Below are 22466 nucleotides of genomic sequence, written 5' to 3' on the forward strand. Positions count from 1 at the left end.
AAGCTATAGCTTGTTTAGCTTATACGTAAATCCGGCACTGTGCCCCCCCAGCCCCCACAAAATATTTTGTGAGAGGGACTCCGACTCGGGGCGGAGCAGTGGGAAAGGCCAGCCTAGCCGCCTCTGAGGGAGCGCGAGAACGCGCGCGGGTGCGCGCCCTCCCTCTCACTCCGACTCCCGGCGCCCCTTCGCTCCCTTCCTTGGCCTGGGCGACGATGCCTCCCGCCTCGCGGCAGGGGCGGCGCCCTGAGCTGCCGCCTCCCTCCTCCTCCTCCTCCTCCTCCTCCTCCTGCTGACTATGGCGGGCAGCTTGCGGCAGGTCGCTCTGGTGGGGACGGCGGTTGCTGTCGCCGGCGGGGTCGCCTACGCGGTGTGGAGGAGCTATTTCCCCTCCGAAGCTGCTCAGGGCCCCGAGGAGGAGGAGCAGCAGCAGCAGCCCTTACTCAGCGCTCAAGAAAGGGCTGCCCTGGGCTGCGCAAGGGCCCCCGAGAGCCAGGTAAGCATCTTCTATAGGTAACCCAGCACCCTGCGTTTACCCTATATAGCGTTGCCCCCTCGGAGTATTTTTTTTAATAGGCCCGGTTCTCACGAGCAGCCAGCACGGAAGTTAAAACGCGTGTCTGTCCCTGCGCGCGTTTCAGGCTCGCCTGGGCGAAAGCACAGCGGGAAATAAATCCCAGCGCACAGAAAGGGAAAGGCAGCATGGAAGAGGGCTCTTGCTCTACAGGTGAAACTCGGAAAATTAGAATATGTGGAAAAGTGCATTTATTTCAGTAGGGCAACTTATTATTTTTTATTTTAATTTTTACAAATGCTTTCTTTTGGAAATCCCACAGTAATAAAACAATTCTTTACAATAATACAAAAATAAACATCGCTATTACATTTCATTAATTACATTCCATTTATAATTGACCCACCTAACGACAAATAATTACAGATACAACAAATAAAGGCTTGGCATATCTTGCTTTGCATGTCATGCATCTATCTCATATATTGGTTTCACCTTTTAAGCTGCCTTGCTGAAATAAATGCACTTTTCGACGATATTCTAATTTTCCGAGTTTCACCTGTATATAGACTTCTGCTTAGGTTTCTGTCGAGTGAGACTCTCCATCCTACATTTTTGAAGAGGTGCAAGCCAGACGCAGGTTGGTCGTCTCCCGTGTGCGAGAATTACATTTGCCATCGTTGCACGAAATGCAGTCTAGACACTTGGAAGGCTTTATGCACACCCACACATTTCCTTTCATGGTTGTCGGTTTTTGTTTTGCTTTTGTTCACCATAAAACTGCTGTTTTCTGGGTGGGGGAGAGCAGTGTCAGGTCATAGTTTGGGAAGAGCTGCTGCTGCTGCTGATATTGATATTGTACTTTGGAGGGTTTAATTGTCTGCTTCGCCTAGCTGGGAGAGAGGAAATGCTAGGCAGCATGCCTGTTTTTGGAAGGAGGAGTGGCAAAAGTTGTAGGAACTTTGACTGCTGAAGTTGAATTCACAGATTGTCACAAACCTTCTTTAATTCGGTGAGATATACTTCTGAATGAATGTGAATCTGATCCAGCTACGTTTATATCCCACTTTTTCTCCAAGGAGATTAAATTTTGCATCGTTCTGCCTCTCTCGCCTTTATTCTCCCAGCAACCCTGTGGGGTAGGTTTGGTTGAAAGACAGTGACAGGCCCAAGGTCACCCTATGAGCTTCATGGCTGAGTGGGGATTTGAAGCCTCGTCTCCTAGGTCCTAGTCCAGCACTCTTTAACGACTACACCAGATTGGCTCTCTTGCAACTTCTGCTAATAAAAAAAAAGACCTATGTTTCTGTAGCTGCATGAGAGCTTTTGTAAAAAAATAACAAAATGACAACACAAATGTGCAAATCCCATGTGGAGTTTGTCATGCAGTTTTTCTGTAGTTTCCTACATGCAGATTCAACCCAAGCAAAGATCCAGTGGTATCGGATGAAATGAGGTTATAAAGAGGGGTATTGTGGAAGCACAGAAGCTCATTTTATAAATTCAGCTTGTCAGCAGTCACTGGCCTGGGCCACAAAAACACATTTGCAGTGACCAAACTTGGGAGCTTTCCTAAACTGAAAGAAAGTTTGTTGTTTTCTGGCTATCAAAGTTACACAAATGTCTTAGCATAGCTACACAGGTGAGATGTTGCAGTGCATCCTCATCCCTTCCTGAATTAATCCTTTTCAGCGTGCCAGCCAAGCCCTTTTCCAGAATGCTGTGAGCAGAAAATAGCTGAAGCAGAACAATCAATTCCCGTTCCAGTTTTCTGCTTATTTTTCCAATGCTCAGCATTCCATGACTACTGAGCATGCTCAGTCCTCAGTGATTATCTGGGGCTTTTTGTCCATCTAAGGTTGTTTTGTTTGTAAAACGGCAGCTTTTGCAAACCTCAGTATGCTGATACCTCCCACTTGATTCCCTGCATTGCTATTCCAGTTAGTATGTAGCTTTTGGCACACACTGCATCTGTTTGCTATTAGAGGGCAGGTGAGCTGGTAAAAAAAAATACCTGTAGATTGGTTTGGGGGGAAGGGGGGAAGAACCTAGCATAAAATAAGGGGCTATCTTCAATTTCTGGAAACATTTGGTAGCTTTTATAGTTCTCTTCATGTTCACTCTGATACTGAGGCATAAACATGGTGCTCTGCAGACTTCAGTGATGCTTTGAGGCCAGGGTTGGATTACGCTAAAACCTGTAAGGTGGAATCCTATTAATGTCGCAGAGAGGAAAGAGATTAGAATAGTATCCCCCTGAGGGTGGCTCTTCCACCTTGGCTGGAATCAGTTCAGGCAGGCAGAGCTGACTTGGTGATGATTCATGTTCAGCGGTTGGGTTTTGCTCTTTACAGATTGCGTGTTCCCTCCTTCCCTTTTCTTCCTCTGTCAACTAATCTTCTTACCAGTGGATTAAAGATCTGCTGCCCCAATGAAATGAAGTCACAGAAGATTAAATTTAGTTTAGTAACTTGGGGGGTCAGGTTACCACTGCAGTTGTGTTACAATTTTTTTTTAAAAAAACCACCCTAAAAGTTTCCATTCCACCTTACTGCCCTTCCATATATTTCTCCCCCCCCCCCCAGCTATATTTTACTAAACCATATAGTGACTTTCCCTTATTAACTTTGACAGTTTCTCTTTATTATGAAAGTAAAATCTTACTGTTAGGCAGTTTGGTTGAAGAAATCAGGGTGGTTAAGGAAGCTAGGAGGCCTGTTGTTATTGACAGTTATGGAGCCAGAAGACATTTTACTGTTGCCTACTGTGAAAATTCCTTCTCATTTCTCCCTCTTTTCTGCCACACACACAACCCCACCCTTGGTGGCACACTCCCCCCCCCCCCAAACATACAGTGTGTTTGTCCATCTAGCCGGTATGTATCTCTGGCATGATCTGTTGGTTGTTTTGCCTTGTAGGATGTACCACCAAGTAAGCAAATCTTGGTTCTGGGTTTGGATGGAGCTGGAAAAACCAGTGTGCTGCACTCACTAGCAACTAACCAAGTGAAGCGCAGCACAGCTCCCACGGAGGGCTTCAATGCAGTGTGTGTCAGCACAGAAGAAATGAAGATGGAATTCCTAGAAAGTAAGCATAGGTATCTAATGAGAAACTTTTTTTTTGCAACCTTTATTTTAACATTTTGCTTAAGGAGACTATTACTGGTAGAAGCTTTCTAAGAGCTCGAGGAAGAGCCTTTTACAGCACTGCCACCTGAGATCCTTTGGTTATTTTAGAATGTTAGATATTGAACCTCAGAGTGTCTCCATGCAAATCGTGCCCTCTGTTGGCCCAAAACACACTGAGACGATTAAGTGCACCAGGAATTGATATAGTAAGTAACCCTTGACCCTTTCATAACTATTACATCTCAACTCTTTTTTGCATGGCAAATATACATAAAAACACTATCAATGATTATATCTTCCTTGGTTGTGGTTTTGCCTTTGAGGCCTGCAACGGTAACATGAAACAATGTTGTCTGTTGACCCCCTAGTCAGTTTCTACATGTTGGTTGGACAGCCTGTCCACTAGTTATTAAAAGATTGTGCTCAACAAAATGAAGCAGAACAGAAAAAGAAGTGTTTATTTTTTTCATATTTATGGCATTTGTTTGTGGAACTCTCTTCCCAGGAAAGTAGTTAGCAAAAATAGCATTTTATAAAAACAAACCCCAGGCTTTTATCACCGTTAAATGACTATTTTATTGCTGGATGTTTTTCTCCACTATTTTATGCTTTTTTAAATTATTTTTTATCTTACAATATTGTTTAGGTGTTTATGAAATTTTAAGCCTGAGTGGTGCTTTTGCAGCAGAAGAGCAGAGTGTAAATGTTTTAAGTTTATAAAGATAGGTGCTGGGTCAGGAATACATGAAGAACTTATCAGAAAATGTCTGTTTGATATAGTAACTGAATGGCTGATAAGTAAATGACCAAGGGAATGGATATGATCTGTCTAAAGACTAATATGGGATACAAGACCCCAAAACTGTCCACTAAAAAAGAAGTCCCAAATGAATTTAGTGCCCTGGTTTGCACATGACACTAAGACATGCTTTGTTTATCAGATCGTGACCTAACCACAAGTTGTCCCCCAGCCAATCAAACAAATAATGAAAGCTTGTTTTGTTTTTTAGTCTCATGCCTTTGTAGCTTAATAAGCATCTGGAATGGGGTGGCCAAACAAACCATAATTAAGGAAGAATGCTGGGTTCACAAACAATGCCAAGCCATAGTGAAGATAAATCAAAATTCAAACACTAACAGCAACCCCTGGCTTCATATGGTGGTTATTTGGCAGTAAATTAACCATATTTAAGTTGCTAGGCAAGAGATCAGGCTTGTCAAACAAAGCATGGTTTGATAAACAACAGCCACAGCCTAATACTTTGAGTGGATGCGTACTGCATTCGGTATTTTCCTGCAGCTATATGTATTGTAAGAGATGACAGGTGGTGGTGGTGGTGGTGGGAAACAGTTCAGGGAATTTGTCTGCCATGACTGTGTTCTCCCTTAAGTTTTTTATGAATTCCTGATTTCCAAAAAAACCCAAACACATTTGAAAGCAGATGTTCCAGGAATACAGACAAGGTTTTGATGAACAATTGGGGGCTTTAGTTTGCAAGCTTGCTGATTCATTGTCTTCTTGCGCTGTTGACTTGCAGTTGGAGGCAGTGAGTCTTTGCGGGACTATTGGAAGAAGTACTTGCCAAGAATCCTGCTACTAATCTATGTTGTGGATTCAGCAGATCATAAACGCTTGCCTGTTGCAAAGAAGCTTCTGCATCAGTTGGTCCAGAGTAACTCCACCTTACCTCTTATGATTCTAGCCAATAAGCAGGTAAATGTGAACTCTAGAACTTGGAGTAAAATTTGTAGTTTTGTCTTTTGAAAGTGTGTCATTGTAGAATGTATATGGCTCCCCTGGGGGACAATTTCTAAGCTGATCCATTGTGAGTTGTGTATCTCAGTTTCTGATAATAACAGAGTTTCACTTGGGTGTCTTGCACACAGAGAATGAGACTGTCTTGTTTAGCAAGCTTCACCTTTCTTTCTATCCCTGCTTCCTCTTTTATTTTGTTGGTGGTTTGTGCTCCTTGCTTTAATACCTTACAAGGATAGGTTGTTTTTGTTTTAATCAATTTAAATCCTGCCCTTTCTCCAGAAGTTCAGGGTGGCAAACCACATCCATTTTTTAAAAAAAATATTTTTTAAAAATTCTGAAAGCAGTTACAATAAAAAATAGCATTCTAAAACCAGTTTGAAACATTCTCTCATCCAGTCATCTCAGGGTTGCTAGCATTAGTGTCTTTCAGCCATCAAATGCCTGGGTATGCCTCGGCATATTTTCAAATTATTTGTAAAAGTTAATAATGAGGGAGATAGGCACACCTTGTCAGAGAGAGCATTCTACAAACAGGGAACTACTAGTGAAAAGGCCCTGCCTTGGGTCACAGCCAGCTGGGTAGTGGCAGCATCACTAATAAGGTCTCAGGGTCCAAGATGGTTGATATTGCCAGCATTCCAAATGTGCCATTTTCTAATGGGGTCACAATGTGCTCTTTGTTCTGCAGTTCTTCAGGTAGCAGGTGTTACTTTTCTTCAAAGATAGGTTGATTAAGGTATAACCTTTTTCCATTTCTCTTGGACAGGATATTGAAGGTGCATACTGTATCACAGACATTCATGATGCTTTGGCATTATCTGAAATTGGAGACGAGAGAAAGATGTTCCTGATCGGTACTCATGTGGCAGAAGATGGCTTAGAGATCTCTTCCAGCTTGAAAGACACACGGGAACTGATTGCACAGCTGGTGTCAGAAGTTGTGTGATGGAAACTGGAATAGGGTACCATGTTAGGACCTAGAGTATTCCTGTCTTGCCAGCTTGCAGCCATAAATAGAGCTATTTTAAATTCAGATCTTATGGTGGTGATGGGGGTGGTGGTGATTCCTTGGGTATGGAATTGCAATGAAGATGATTTCAAAGTCATGAGGAACCTTGTGGTTTAAGTTGTAAAAATAGAGTATGTGTGTATTTGAAAAACCACCCTGTTTTAAACACGTGGAAAGAAAATGGGATTATTGGACACTCCCAAGTTAAGACGCCAAATACTGTATAGACAACTGCTGTTGCCATCAGTTGAGGCTCTGTTGTGTGGTGGTTTAGACTGAATGAGAGGCTGACATGGAAAAGCAGCACAAATTTACATAGGAAGGTGATTTTGCTCAGAATGCAGATCTACGATCCAAAGTTGTGTGTACCCTAACACAGGGAGGCACTGAGCTTCATGTTTCTCAAGAACTTCATCCATGTTTTCTCTTAGGCTCACTTTCTTAATCAGAAGGATTTTTAAAAAAATCAGTGTAAGAGATTTTCCTGTTCTTTTGATTCTGCAACACTTTTCCTATTCTTTTTCTGCTTTCTGATACGTAGATTGAGAGTATTATAGCCTCCTGTTTTCTTTGCCATGATGAAGGGAGTGAGAGAGAGAGGGAGATCCCACAACCCCTTCCTGATCTCTCCGCAGAATAATCCCAGGGAGAAACAATATCTTGACAGAACCACTGCCCTTAACCCTTAGTACTTTCCTGCTTTGTTAACTAGTAGTACTGGGAGAAATCTAGATAAAGACTTGATGAATTATTGGGCTTTTCTTGTAGTGTACTTTAGTGTGGCCCTTTTGGCCAGTTGATCTGAGTGGAGCTGGTCAGTTAATTAGCTGACTGGCCATTGCACTGATAAACAGAAGGGATGGCATTCTTGCTTTTTGATTGAGACTCAGGGGAGGACTTTTTACAAGGATTTCTAGTTCTTTGCCAGCTCTGTGGCAAGAGGACAGGAAGAGCCATTTCAGGGAGATAGGGCAAAGACAGTGGCAAAGGCATATTTTTTCCTCTGTTGAGAGCTCAAGGGGATGAGAATGGAGGAAGCAGAATTGTCAGCCAAGCTTGACCTCTCACTTTATTCTGGGGACGTCATGCCACTTATTTACTAATCAAGGCTCAATGAACTTTTGTTTGAAATCTTGGATCTGCTGCCATCACATACAATTTCACCCTGAAAATGGTAGCTTCTCCCTCAAAGGTCCAAAACAGTGTTATCAGGTGCCAGCATTAGTAAAAGAAAATTCATGTCTGCCTCCCCCTCCCCCTGCTTAATACGTTTCTCAGGTGATGTTAATGCAGACCAACCTGTATTGACAGTGACAAGATAAGGAAAACTACTTAAACACTGTACTTCTTATTACACTGAAGGAAATACTGTGTGTACATATATCCCTATTGCTATATATACACCTTTCAATGTTTTTGTTAACTGTAGAAATTGTACAAATGTTTTCTAGCAACGTCTCCCCTCCAGTTGTATGCTGAAACACTTCCGTTATATAAAGACAGAATATTTTTATTCTACTTTGGTGTCTTGGCTTAATTCACATGGTCATGGTGTTTGCCATGCCCTTTGTGATTCCCTGTGGTTCCCCTTCCCCACTAAGATGAGAGAGAGAGGTGTGCCCTCAAAAGTTAGGGGGAGAGGGAATTATTGGTATGACTTTTGCACCAGTTGATGGATCTCGGAGTTTCTAGTTGAGGGGGGAAATCCCTGAAGTCTGCCCATTCATGGAATGCAATATATGACCATTACGTTACTTTTACTGGTAACCAACAGAGTTGTTCTTATTCAATCACAAGCAGAAAACACTGGTCCAGATTCTTCAGTGCCACATTTCTCTGTAAATATAACTGCCATCAAAAGTTTGTGAGCTCACAGGTCTCTGTAAGACAGGGTGGTTTTTGGTTGTTGGTTTTTTTTAGTGGTGGTGATCAATGTTGTATTTTTTGAACTCACCAAAATATACATCCGCTTGCCTAAGGTGTCCCCTGTGGTATGTAGAAACCATTGCCTTATTTTTGGATATCCCCAATTTGCTTCCAAACTGATAGGCACCCAGCCACCTGAGTTAGATGGTTTGAACTGTCAAACAAAATGTTATAGTGTATCCTCCCTCCTACAAGGTGCTCCTATTTAGGGTTCCAGGCCATTTCCTCCAAGAGCATTCCTACACGCACACACCATTTCTCCCTTCCCCAACTGTTACTGCGCATTCTGCAACTACCCTAAATCAGTATCTTTAGTTAACTACTACACTTAGGTGGTTTTTTGTCTTATTAAAATACTGTACATTTTCTGTTCCTGCAAACTTCAAGGTTACCCTGAACGTGCTGATACCTCCCTCTTGTTTCTCGCTGCCTCCTTGTTGACTCCAATCCTGTCAACATTCATCACCTGCATTTGCTGTCAAGTTTCATCAGCTTTTGATGGAATGGAGATGACAGATTTTTATCACTACATGTGTTAATCAGCTTATCAGTGCTGTGTCGGCATATTAATTCCCACTGCAATTATATTTTTTTATGTAATTACTACTATCTCTCTTTTTTTGCATTTTGTTTCCTTCCGACCTGCTTATTTTTTGCCCAACCCCTTCACAACTATGTGTGTGTATATATGCCTGTCAATTTAGGATTACATTTCATGCGTCTGATGTTCTAGACTCCATTCCACAACAGCTTATGTCATAATAAATTCCATAGCCTTCACGGTACCACAAGATCATTTATTGTTCTTGTCTCCAGTATCATTTCTTGTCCCCTATGACCCCATCTGTACTATATCCTATCACTTTAAACTGTTGTGGCTTCCCCCCACAAAATCCTGGGCAGTGTGGGTTGTTAAGGGTGCTGAGAATTGCTAGGAGACTCCCATTCCCTTCAGACAGCTACAGTTTCTGGAATGGTTTAGCAATCAATCTCTCTTCCTAGGAAACTGGGAATTGTAACTCTGCGAGGAACAGTGCCCTCTTAGCAACTCTCGGCCAACTTAGCACACAGTACTTCCTAGAACTCTTTGAATGGGAAGCCATGGCAGTTTAAGTAGTATAGAAGTGCTTGTAAGTGTATAGAGCATATGGGGCCTAAATCTGAATAAAGCAAGTGCTTTGGCCTCTTTTGCTGTCTATGGCTATTTATACACACTCATTTGCTCATCATCCAGTGTGCCCCCCTGCCCACCGTTTCTGGAAGGATCAGAAAACATCCACCAACCGCTTTATAATATTCAACACTAAGTCATGCAATAGCAGCAGCACACAATTGCAGACGAAATAGGAAATGTGGAGGGCTTTATAAAGATACCATTGAGAGAAAGATGGCAACGTTACTTAGCCAACTGATAACACCCACCTCTCCTGACTCTCTCATTTGAACCTGGTCCCTGTCTCCTTGGGTGCAGTCCACCAGCACCTTTTCTGTTATTGAGCAGCTTGCATTTATTTCAGCATGTGACGGAGACTACACTGGTGCAGCCTTTGCCACCAGTTGTAGCCCAAAACGTCTGGTGGGCACCCAAGTTGGGAAAGGCTGCCCTTGTGGATTATACCGATTGTTCCCTCCCAGAACTTGGGAGCAAAATCAAAGTGTAGGGGGTCATTGAAATTGAATTGAAAGCCTCCACGGGGTGGAGAAAAATCTCTTATTTAAAAAAAGCCCAAAAGCTATGTCGGAAAAGGGTCCAGCCTAGTGTTTCTCCTCTCATACCACTTTTATGTGCAGGAAGAGTTATCCGCGAGGAAGGAAGCATTCCCACATGCACCTTCATATTAACATACACACAAGCAACATGAGAATTTAGTCGATATCAAATCAAGAGCATCTTCCACCCAGTATCCTGCTTGTGCTCAAACCTTCAATGTAGCATGCAAATCCAGCTAGCCAAATGCAATGCTGGGCACAAGGTCAACATTTGTCCCCAATTTGACCAGGTTGAGCAACGTTGCTACTGGGGGGGGGAGGGTAGAGCAGTAATGGCTCCAGTTGGGGGGGGGAGGCATTCAGCAAGATGACCTTAGTTGGTGAGGTGGGGCCTTTTCCTTTTTGCTTGCCCTCTCACTATGGGCCCAACCCCTACAACTGCCAAGGGTTCAGCTTCCATTGCAACATCTCTCCTTCGACGAGCACGTAAACAGGGAGTGGGAGCAAGGAGGAGGTGCAAGGTCAGGAGGCCCTGGTGGTCTACCGTGTCTGATGCTGACCCTTGAGGCAAGCATCATATTCACTCAATAGGTGCTGACATGCTGTGCAAGAGACTAACCCTCCCAATATGGTTACAGTAAATGTTTTAAGTTGAAGGTAAGTCATGCTCACTTCGGTGGGGCTTTCTTGGGAGGTTTTTAAGGAGAGGTTGGATGGCTATCTGTCATGGGTGCTTTAACTGAGATTCCTGCGTGGCACGGGGTTGGACTAGATGATCCTCGGGGTCCCTTTCCAACTCTTACTACAGTACAGTATTCTGATTCTTCAAGGTAATCAGAGAAGTTAAAGCAGTCGGAGCGCCCTCTGGCGGCTGGCTAAGCGCATGGCGGCCAGTGCAGAAGGCCCCGAGGGAGCGAGGGCTGGAAGCGCGTGAGTCGCTGGTTACCCCGGCAACCGAAACAAACACTGGCGCGCCAGCAGAGCGCGTGTCTTTTCTCTTCTTTTTTTTTTGCAGCGGGGAGATCTAGAAGAGGCGCCTTCAGTGCGGCTTCTGTTCCCGGAGCGCGCAGGATGGTGCAGGCAGAGGAAGGTGCGTGTGAAAAGAAGACTCTGCAGAGCCACAGTTCCTTCCGGGAGCAACCCAACCTGCCTCCCCTTGCCGAGCTCAAAAAAATCTGGCATCACGAGGAGTTTGCCTCTGTGCATATGCAGAGTGCATATCCTCCTCTCTTAAGATAGCAACGTTGTTGTCGTCGTTTGAAAAACAACAACAACGGCTTAATAGGAGTGTGATTTGTGAGCATGTGCAGAGCGCGCTCTGTTTCCGACGGGGAGCAACTTTCTCAGCCAGTCGCTCTGAACGTGTGCAGAAAGTTCTCTCCTCTTTTTGGAAATATTTCCGTTTTATCAGAAGGAAACAAAAAGAGTACAGCGGAAACAATGTGGGAAAGAAAGAGACCCGCCCCTATTGAAAAGTGCTCATCCCTGCAGAAGGCCATCTGGTGTCCAGCAAACCAGGCTTCTATAAACCTGCAGTTATAAGGGGGGGGGGGGAAGGGGGCGGCTTGGTGCTAGCAGGCTGGTGTTTATAGAGGAGGGAATGAGATACCTTTCACTTTCTACCTTTCGCTTTCTTTCCACATCTGCCCAGGATGCTACTGAGAGAGAGCGCCAGGGTAGTGGCCAGATACAAAAGAGGACAATGTCCTTGTAATACTTGTGCGGATAGTAGTAATAAATAATTAACTAATTTAATTAATTAAAAACAACAGCCTCATCCCAGTATACCTGAAGGAGCATCTCCACCCCCATCACTTAGCCCAGACACTGAGGTCTACCTTCAATGGTCTTCTGGCGGTTCCCTCACTGCGAAATGTGAAGTTACAGGGAACCAGGCAGGGGGCCTTCTCGGTAGTGGCACCCTCCCTGTGGAACGCCCTCCCTTCAGATGTCAAGGAGTTGAAGAACTGCATAACTTTTAAAAGACACCTGAAAGCAACCTTGTATTGTGAAGTTTTTTTCATGTTTGATGTATTATTATATTTATTATGGGTTATTGGGTTGTTGCTTTCATTTTGATTATATCTTTTGTGGTTTTGTCTTCTGGTTTTGTTCTGTGAGCCGCCCTGAGACGTCCGGGTATAGGGTGGTATATAAATTCAATAAATAAATTTATATATATATATATATATATATATATATATATATATATGCTGTAAGTCGCCTAGAATGGCTGGAGAAACCTAGCCAGATGAGCAGGGTATAAGTAATAAAATAATAATAATAATAATAATAATAATAATAATAATAATTTTATTTATATGCTGCCCATCTGACTGGGTTGCCCCAGCCACTCTGGGCAGCTCAGAACAGAACATTAAAAACACAATAAAACATCAAACATTAAAAACCTCCTGATTTCAGCTGGTATAGGTGTATCTGGGGCAGTGTGTGAATTCAAAAGGTAGAATTGCATTCTGACAGTGTATCCTGGTTCTCATTCCGATACCCTGATATACAAGGGAGATGCTGGGTTGCCATCAGTCGCAACGCAGAAAATGCCGAAGCCATCACTTTGCTGGAACAAAGTAACCTTTAATTAGGTGGGGAAACTCCTTGTTAGTTAAAAGTCAGCGCATGGGGAGCATTTGTTCTGTATGTAATTGCCGGTAATTTGAGGTTTGAGTGCACAGGTTGCAGACATTAAAACCCACCTGCTCTTTTTGCTTCCTTTGCAGTTTATCTCCCTGGTTTTCAATCAGGTGAAAGGTAAGAGGGAACTTCCAGGGCCTCTGTGGTTATTTGCTCCAAATTCTGTAACCATCGCTTGCTTCCTCCTTGGCTGCAGCTTCTTAGACAGGCATTCTGCTGAGTGTGATTTTAATTGTTGCTTGTGGCATGCTAACCACCTGCATTTTACAATATCCAGCCTGCAAGATATTTCAGCAACACTAGAAAACAAAAATGAGAGGAGAGCAGAACTCACACATTGTAACCCCCACTTGTAACTTCTACATATTAATGATGCTGGGCAAAGTATATAAATAATGATTTCACTTTTTTTCTTTCCCAACAAAATCTTATGCAATGCCTGTTATTAGGAATATATTGTTTTTGAAGTTGAGCCCTCCTGATCCACTGTTGCACCAACCACAAATCTTGTGGCACCTTAAAGAGTTTTAAAGCATTTGTTTACATTTGTATCCCATCTCTCCTTCATAGAGCTGAAAGCAGAGTAGGTGATTCTCTTTTCCCATTTTATTCGCAGCACAATTTGAAGGGAAGAGTAGGCTGAGTAGACACAAAGTCACTCAACCCTCTTTATGGCTGAAGGGGGTGTTCCCTGTCCTATTCTGATGCTCTAATCCAGAATTTCCCAAACGGGTCTCCAGCTGTTTCTAGACTAGATCTCCTATCATCCCTGCCTACTGGTCCTGCTAGCTAGGGTTGATGGGAGTTGTAGTTCAAAAAATAGCCTGGAGACCCAAGTTTGGGAACCTCTGCTCTAACCACTGTACCATTATCAAAGTAACAAATCTATTGTTTGATCTGTCAAGAGCTGGTCCCTGCATAGAGGAGAGAGACACTGTCGATTTTAGGACAGAGAGGAGACCTGAGTTCAAAACCCTACGTGGCCATGAAGCTAGCTCTCAACCTACCTCTCAGGATTGTTGTGAAGATCAAATGTGGGTTGGGACAATATGTGCCTCTCTGCATGGTCTTTGGAGGTTGGCATTAAAAAATACAGGTGCGGCACGAGCTTTTGTGAACTGGAGTTGCAAGCTCTTGCTTGTAGAAAGCTTGTGCTACAATGTTAAGGTGCTACAGGTTTATTTCGTAGAATCGTAGAATTGCAGAGTTGGAAAGGACCATGAGGGTCATCTAGTCCAACCCCTTGCAATGCAGGAATCTCCCCCCCAAAAAAGTGGGGCTTGAACTCAATATTCTTGGGAGGAATTTGGGGTGGTGTGGGGGTGGCTGATAGGTACAGTGATGGAATGACCCGTGAATTGGCGGGTCTCATAGGAACCAGCTCTGAGCCCAACTACACGGTGTAGTACTTTTCCAGTGAAAAGTAGCTCCAGATTTTCTCTCCTCCTTTGGATGTTTTTAAGCAGAGGGTGGCCGTCTGTAATAGATGCTTTGATTCCTGCATTGCAGGGGGTCAGTGCCGGATTTACGTATAAGCTAAACAAGCTATAGCTTAGGGTCCCACTCTCTTGGGGGCCCCCCAAAAAAATTAAAGGAAAAAACAAACTGGATGTACATTTCCAAAATGTAAGATAGAAAACAAAATAAAACCTACTATTATTATTTCATGTTATAGCAAGTTTCTAGAGACTAGATTATAAGTCTTTGTAAATTGTGTTTCTAAAGGAACTTTTGTTATCGCCAAATGCCAATGTGTTTGCATTATTAAGTTTGTTATGAATAAATAATCATTTTAATTTAGAGCTTAATAATTATTTCACTATTAATATACTTCTTCTTAATTGTATTTCAGTTGAACAATTACTTTGATAAAATACATATTTTATACAAATGGCTTTAGATACCTATTAGGTCCGTAAACTACCATATAGCATATATTCAACACAAAAACAGTGACAATTTGTTGTTGACAAAGGACAGCTGGACATATAAAAGGCCCCTTTATCTTCAGTAGCTTAGGGCCTCATCAAACCCAAATCCAGCCCTGCAAGGGGTTGGACTAGATGCCCCTCGCGGTCCCAACTCTACAATTCTGTGATTCTAGCTAAGCCACGCTTTGACTGTTCAGAGTTCTGAAAGCTCACCTGGAGGCAGGTAGAGGAAACTGAAGGGGACTGTAGAGTTTCTGTATGCCTCTCTCCACCTAATATTCTGTGCTAATCTGTGTTTATCTCTCCTGTAGCAACTGATTGTCCATGGAGGTGGGAGGAGGGACAAAGGCAGGTGATGATACCGGCTATGATACTAGATTTTCATTGGGGTGTAGTCCTGGGGAAAAATGCATATGACAAATAGCAAATAAACCCGGGAGGGCGCCCTGTATCAAGCAAGAAAAGGGTGTGTTGGAATTCTCCTGTCAAAGTAATTATTTGACAGTATGTTTAGGTTTGGCTCTTTTCTAATGCACTAAAGTCATCCCTCCCCATTTACACTGTCCCGCATAAGAAAACAAGGACGTCTGCAGAGAAGTTCAGTGGGGTCTGTCCCTCCCGGTTTTTCAGCTCTACTTTCTCTATTATGTATCTTAACATTTGGGTCAGGCTGATACCTCAGTCGGAACAGTATGGGACTCTTAGTCTCAGGGTTGTGGGTTCGAGCCCCACCTTGCAGGGTGTTGGACCTCGAACCCACAACCCTACAATTCTATGATTCTATTCTCCTTAGTAACATTCTAGGGCCGCCTGTGCACCTGAGCCCAGTCACAAAAGCTGCTTTCAACTTCTAGGTGTTGGATTTTACAGCAATGATGGAAGCGAACCTGGAAGCAAATCAGGAAGGAACAGGAAAAAGGTATCTGTTTACATACAGAGTTTTGGAGCTACCTTGGCCAGTTTCGTGGTTCTAGATTACTCCAGTCTGTCATTACTAGCACGTCAACAAAACCTGTGCCAGGATCGCCACACAATTTCTGTCTGACTGGGCTAAGTACAGCCAGATATCTGGCTAGAGGTCGGCCAGCAAAATAGGGGCCTGGTCACCTGCAAATCCTTTGGAGAAAGTTGACTGTAGGAAGGGTTTTTTTTTAAAAAAATAATTGCTGGGATCTGTCGGAGATAGAACCATAGCTGCCAAGTTATCCGTTTTTTTAAGGGAAATTCCCTTATGCTGAATAGGCTTCCTCGTGAGAAAAGGGAAAACTTGGCAGCTATGGATAGAACCACAAAACTGATCCATAGCTGGGCCTTAGTCTGGTTGGGGCTGCCTGTACTTTGGTCTTAAGTGTGCTACAGATGTGCAACATCAGCCTCTGTGATTGATAGACAGTCTCAATTACAAGGAAATCCTAGATACTGTACTTGTAGGGCTGCCAGACTCAATAGAGGACAGGACGTCTGTGCCTTTAATTGCCCTGCTCTCTGCTGGTTTCTCTTTAAGGTTTCCAGGCTCAAAACAGAGCAGGGCAATTAAAGGCACAGAAGTCCTCTCCACTATTGAGTCTTGCAACCCTAGATACTTGATCTCCCCACCTTGCCAGGTCAACAGTTACTCTCAGCAAGACTGTGGGATGGAGAACACCCCACCCACAGCAGGTCTGGGCCCTGACTGCGCTGTGCTTAACTTCCCTGCTTTTTTTAAACAAACTGCTGAAAAGGGAGGAAATGCAGAACTCTCTCATTCTCTCTTCCTCTCGTGGTATTTACTCTCCTGCCCCTATCTGTCAAGAAAACATCATCATAAGCCCTGCTTGGTTGGGAGGCTGTTTGCTTATAAAAAGTGTCCTGGCTTGTCCTGGCTTGAAGAAAAGGCCTATCGCCTCAGGTGCAGAGGTGTCTCTCAAGGAAGCCTTTGCCTAGGAGCAAGTTTTGTACATGACAGAATGACTAAGTCCATTATCTAGGTTTTTTGCTTCAAATGAACATAACCTGTCATCTTCTTGTCAATTTTCTGTAAGCGTTCTCAAGGCAGAGCAGTAGGAACAGGGAAGTAGGAATACAGGAACCCCAAAGACTCCAGCCTGCTTCTGGAAATGCAAATAATAAAAAATAAAACAAAAATTAAAACAGAATAAGCTCTTTGACTGGAATTCTAATAAGAACATTTTGCATAGACTGTCTGGTGTTCTGATCCCAAACATTTGCACTGGTATAATATGCTTACAAGGGACGCAGGTGGCGCTGTGGGTTAAACCACAGAGCCTTGGGCTTGCTGATTAGAAGGTCGGCGGTTTGAATCCCTGCGACGGGGTGAGCTCCCGTTGCTTGGTCCCTGCTCCTGCCAACCTAGCAGTTTGAAAGCACATCAAAGTGCAAGTAGATAAATAAGTACCGCTCCAAGCAGGAAGGTAAACGGCGTTTCCGTGCGCTGCTCTGGTTTGCCAGAAGCGGCTTTGTCATGCTGGCCACATGACCTGGAAGCTGTTTGGCTCCCTCAGCCAATAACGCGAGATGAGCGCCGCAACCCCAGAGTTGGTCACGACTGGACCTAATGGTCAGGGGTCCCTTTACCTCTACCTAATATGCTTACATGGGACGCGGGTGGCACTGTGGTCTAAACCACTGAGCCTCTTGGGCTTGCCGATCAGAAGGTCGGCGGTTCGAATCCCCACGACGGGGTGAGTTCCCGTTGCTCAGTCCCAGCTCCTGTCAACCTAGCAGTTTGAAAGCACGCCAAAAAGTAGATAAATAGGTACCGCTCTGGCGGGACGGTAAACGGCATTTCCATGCGCTGCTCTGGTTTCAGTGTTCCGTTGCACCAGAAGTGGCTTAGTCATGCTGGCCACATGACCCGGGAAAACTGTCTGCGGACAAACGCCGGCTCCCTCGCCTGTAAAGCGAGATGACCGCCGCAACCCCAGAGTCGTCCACAACTGGACTTAACTGTCAGGAGTCCTTTACCTTTTTAAAATATACTTGCAGTCTTGCTTGCCTGGGTGGAGGTCTCTGTGTGTGGCCTGGCCTGGTTTTTGCCTGGTTAGAATGTGGGCAATTGTACAAAGGTAAGAGTTACATCATTCGCCACACCGACTTTGGTTTCTGGCCTCACTCGCCATTGGCATGTAGCGTCTCAGAAAGGGAAAGTGGAAAAGAAAGGTTCCTTAGCCCTGGAAGGGAACTTATACTTTATGCACAGTGGTTTTATCCACCTATGTTTTTCTTGCTTGTTTTGCAACTGTACAAGTTTTCAGTTCCAGGTTGGAAGAGCTTGCAAAACCAAAGGAGATCAAAGACGTGTGCAACTTTTTCCGGTAAGATTGCATGGCTTCATAAAGGATGTGAATCACAATAAGAATTATTCACGTTTTGACACCTTAATGTGCTCGGAGCGCATCCGCATTATGCATTTAAAGTGGTTTCATACCACTTTTATTCCCTCAAAGAATTCTGGGAACTGTGGTTTGGCCTCACAGAGCTACAATTCCCAGAGTCCCCTGGGCATACCTGCCAAGTTTCGGCCTGAGAAATAAGGGACTGGACCGGAAGTAGCAGACCGGAAGTAGCGCTGCCGCCATTTTGGAACTGGGCAAAGCAGCATCAAAAGTTGCTTCTGAGCATGCTCCGCCCAGTTCCAAAATGGCCGCCGCGCCAGAATAAACCGGGGGAAAACAAAAAAATCTGTTTTTTCGGCTGGGGACAGCCGGAAAAATGGGGGTTTCCCGGGGAATACGGGAAACTTGGCAGCTATGCCCCTGGGAAGAGGGACTGAGCATCAAGACACCAGGAGAATTGTGCTTCAAGTGAGGGGAATGTGAGGAGAATATGGGTCTCCTAACATCTCTCAGCACTCTTAAGAAACCAGTTCCCAGGACTCTTTGGGGGAAGCCATGACGGTTGAAAGTGGTATGATAGTGCTTTAAATGTATAGTGCAGATGGAGTCTTAGCTGTCGCATTATCTTATGACAGACTTGTACTAAAAACCCATATTATCAGCTCCATTTTTTACATTATTAGAGGTTGAGAGCAAGGACAGGCTTGTGGAGTAGAGGTCCCGAATAGTTTTCTTTCTGTATATTCTGGACGGGTAATGAATTTTGGAGAAAATTAAGATTGGAGGAGGTGATCTTGTTTTTTGGGTAGAATATTATTATTATTACATGACATAGAGATAATTTGGGGGGAGGCAATTGTAGGAGAATCAAACTAATTTGGACCATGATCTGTTGAGAATTGAATTGGTGGGGTAAATGAACTGAACGGGCGATTTGGAGTACGTAGGTTCTTAACCTGAGGCGTGCTTTCACTAATGGGGCTTCCCGCTGCCGCTGCGCCGCTGGCATGCGATTCCCATTCTTATCCTGGGGCAAAGTTCTTAACCTGGAGCAACCACTTCCTGTTTAGCGGAGTTTGTAACTCAAAGCGTCTGTAACCTGAAGCGTCTGTAACCCGAGGTACCACTGTATGTATAAATTAAGGGTAGCCAGCCAAATCGGTGAACCACAGCCATCAAATGAATAACCTCCCATTGAAAGACCACTGTTAATCAGTTTGCTCCCAGAAAGTCACAGATCTTTATAGATGATTTCGGGTGAGAACAATTATAACAGCATACGTGAGTGTGAGTGATTTGCGTAATATAAGAATAGATGCTTAATGCGATAATCTATGGCAGTGTTTCTCAACCTTTTTTGGGCCACGGCACACTTTTCTATGAAAAAAAATCCCGCGGCACACCAACTCTGTGCCGCCCTATATTTAGTTTAGTTTGGAGGGGAGACGTACCGGTAAAGCATGCCGCTGAAGAACTGCTGCGCGGTAGCCAGGCGGACCCACCAGGCGCAGAGCCTGCGGAGCGAGCGGGAACAGACCCCAGGCGGGCAGACACGGGCGCGCAGCTGCCGCCGCCTCCCTCCCAGCCGCCCCAGGCAGCCGCCGCCGCTCTGGCCCGGCGAAGAGAAGCCCTGCGCAGCCTTCCCCGCCTGCCTCCTCCTCCCCAGGAGGGCGATTTGCATTGTCACGTGCCTGGCGGCCGCCAATAAACAACGCTGACCCGCCGGAAAGGAAGTCGGCCGGGTCACGACGCGGGCGCTCGCCTCGCGTCGTGACCCGGCCGGCTTCCTTTCCGGCGGGTCAGCGACGTGACAGTGCAAATCGCCCTTCTCGTCGCGGCACACCAGCCAGTGTTTCACGGCACAGTAGTGTGCCGCGGAACACCGGTTGAGAAACGCTGATCTATGGTTGTGTGCAGGACAGTCTAACCATGGTTTGAGTGGCACTTTTGTTGTTTTTATTCACAACAGTAGGTTAGTTTGGGGAAACCAAGAGACAATATGGCCCCTTTCCTCACGTGCTCTGATGTGTCGGCCAACTTCAAGAGTCTTAGGCCTGGCAAAACCCAAGAAACTAGATGGAAATCTCCAACGCAGGTTTGTCATTCTTACTTTCCCTCATTTAAAAGCATACAGGAGCTGAGTGGGTTCAGGCCAAAATCAAGGATTGTACTTCTGATTCCCATGCGGAGCTTTGGATTTGTGCTTCCTGAACTGCAGCTTCCCATGCTGTTTATGGCAAGCCTCTTTTGAAACCAAGCGGAAAGGTTTGGGAGGAATAATATGTAATAATAATCATAGTAATTTATTATTTATACCCCACCCATCTGGCTGGGTTTCCTCAGCCACTCTGGGCGGCTCCCAACCGAATGTTAAAAACACAATACAGAATTAAACATTAAAAACTTCCCTAAACAGGGCTGCCCAGATGTCTTCTAAAAGTCAGATAGTTGTTTATTTCCTTGACAGCTGATGGGAGGGCGTTCCACAGGGAGGGCGCTACTACCGAGAAGGCCCTCTGCCTGGTTCTCTATAACTTCACTTCTCACAGTGAGGGAACCGCCAGAAGGCCCTTGGAGCTGGACCTCAGTGGAAGGGTGGGATATGAATAATAATAATAATTATTATTATTATTATTATTATTTTACCTTGCTATATGGCATGTTAGACTGCCCAGCAAAGAAGAAAAACTATACGTTTAAGGCAGATGTGGGGAAATTTTGGACCACATCTGAACTACGGTACATGTCCCATCTGCCCAAGCAAACATGGTCAATGGCCAGGGATGATGGGAATTGTAGTTCAGCGCCGTCTGGAGCGCCAAAGGTTTCCCCCACACGATTTAATGGCTTCCATTTGGGACAGTGCATACTTTGAAATGTGTCTGTGATGGTGCGAGACAAGGAGGCTGCTGTATCTCCTCCCGCTTATTCCCTGGACTAAGGCCTTCTCTCCTCTCTAGCACCCACTGTGACAAGCAGGACTCTAGGTGTGCCGCACGGCAGATGGAGTGGGAGACAGACAATATGCTGTGGGGAGAGATGGGTAGCAGAAAGCAACCCACACCACACCGCTGGCAAGAAGCGATGCTGCTGTTTTTGGTGTTGCTTCTGAGCTTGGAATACAGTATTATGCAGTGCTCCAAGACCGTACCTGCAGTGGCGAAGGAAGCCGCTCGGGCGCCTGGGGTGAACTGCTCATAAGGGCAAAGCGAGGGCGGGGCAAGCCGCCCATAGGGACGGGGCCTCCGGAGTCTGCCTGCCTCCTTCCACTCAGCCACCTTACAGCTGGGGGGGGGGGAGGCAGCGGGCAGACTGTTTGGGTAGTGCGGAGCCTGCACATGTCCAAGCCACCGGGTCTCTCCCAGGAAAGATGCGTGGCTCGGGCGCACTGCAGGCCACGTGGTGAGTGTCACCCAGCATTTTGTCACCCCCCCTCAGTGGTGACCAAGGCCGTCTTAAGCCCATCCAGCGGCCTGGCGCTAAGGTCCCTCCAGCGCCCCCCCCTCCAGAGCCCCTCCAAGGACCCGGGAGTGCCAAGCGGACCGCGGCAGCAGTGGGAGGCCACCTCCGAGGACTCCGTGCTGCGCCTCCTTCTCGTTTCCCCAGTGCTGGGTTCCGCTCAGTCAAGCTTCGCCACCAGCGCGCACACCGCGGGACCAGCAAGAGCTGCTTGGGCGCTGTGTGCGCGCTGGTGGCGAAGCTCGACTAAGCAGAACCCAGCGCTGGGGAAACGAGAAGGAGGCACAGCGCGGAGTCCTCGGAGAAGGAGAGAGACGCGGCACAGCCTCTCATCTCGTGGAGCACAGTCCTGGCCAGATCGCCGGAACCCTGCGCTCACTTGGCGCCCTTCCAGTGTCCGGGCCTGGTGGTAACACCCGGGGCGGCGCGCCCCCACCGCAACCCCCTTCCTCCACCCCGTGTACCTGTAGCACAGATTTAAACTGTCTTCGTGGCAATGCCCTCTTGCCAGTGCCTTAGAATTCCCAGGATTCTTTGGGGGAGGTCCTAACAGTGATAAAACCCTCCCAATATATATTTTGTAATGAACACATGCCCAAAATTGGCCATTGCTTTCTCCAAGTGTTAGCCTCCTATTATTATCACCTTCTGCTGCTGCAAAGGTGTCTCTCTAAGTTCAGTGTGAATTATTCACGGCGTAAGTAATAATAAGGGCATTCGGTATTAATTTTGGTTCTCCGTCAACAACTGGCAGGCAGAAGGGAGAGATCGTGAAAAGGGTTACTCTGGGTTGCCAAGAGATCTGACTCACCAAGCGAGCAGCTGTTTGTGCTGGAATTGCAGGATGTTTTAATTTGAATTCCAGGCCCAGCACTGGGGCGCTTTTGACTGCCAGCTCCTCAAGCACAGTGGAACAATTCATGGAATGATTTGAGCACAGTCTATATAGTGGATATTCCATGCCTTTGACTTGCCCCCTAGATTCATGTTTGGGGCAAGAAATATCAGCTTTAAGTGAATGTGTGCCCATCGCACAAGTGTTG

The 22466-nt window shown here is 45.4% G+C and overlaps 2 protein-coding genes across 3 annotated transcripts in view; both read left to right on the top strand.

Annotated features, from left to right (window-relative positions):
- Window positions 1-205: 205 nt before the first annotated feature.
- ARL9 (ADP ribosylation factor like GTPase 9) lies at window positions 206-7928 on the top strand. The gene is made up of 4 exons (XM_035140517.2): window positions 206-496; window positions 3433-3601; window positions 5181-5356; window positions 6168-7928. Exons 1-4 carry the CDS (start codon window positions 299-301, stop codon window positions 6345-6347), a joined length of 723 nt encoding a protein of 240 aa, XP_034996408.1. The 5' UTR covers window positions 206-298; the 3' UTR covers window positions 6348-7928.
- A 3072-nt stretch (window positions 7929-11000) lies between these two features.
- Window positions 11001-22466, top strand: part of SPMAP2L (sperm microtubule associated protein 2 like) — a 34237-nt gene continuing 22771 nt past the window's right edge. Inside the window, exons 1-5 of one of the 2 annotated variants that reach the window (XM_060268800.1) lie at window positions 11001-11136; window positions 12785-12815; window positions 15484-15548; window positions 17884-17943; window positions 19934-20059. In XM_060268800.1, coding sequence (XP_060124783.1) covers window positions 15502-15548; window positions 17884-17943; window positions 19934-20059 — 233 coding nt within the window. In that variant the 5' untranslated portion in view covers window positions 11001-11136; window positions 12785-12815; window positions 15484-15501. The remainder of the gene's footprint in view (window positions 11137-12784; window positions 12816-15483; window positions 15549-17883; window positions 17944-19933; window positions 20060-22466) is intronic. The other variant, XM_060268801.1, reaches the window with a different exon arrangement.

This window comes from Zootoca vivipara, chromosome 16, assembly GCF_963506605.1.
Source record: "Zootoca vivipara chromosome 16, rZooViv1.1, whole genome shotgun sequence".
NCBI lineage: Eukaryota > Metazoa > Chordata > Lepidosauria > Squamata > Lacertidae > Zootoca > Zootoca vivipara.

What these genes read in the sequence shown, in the direction of transcription:
- ARL9 (XM_035140517.2), top strand. Translation starts at nt 299, where the DNA reads ATGGCGGGCAGCTTGCGGCAGGTCGCTCTGGTGGGGACGGCGGTTGCT. An exon ending in CAAGGGCCCCCGAGAGCCAG is followed by an intron (nt 497 to 3,432) that starts GTAAGCATCTTC and finishes TTTGCCTTGTAG; the next exon opens with GATGTACCACCAAGTAAGCA. An exon ending in GAAGATGGAATTCCTAGAAA is followed by an intron (nt 3,602 to 5,180) that starts GTAAGCATAGGT and finishes GTTGACTTGCAG; the next exon opens with TTGGAGGCAGTGAGTCTTTG.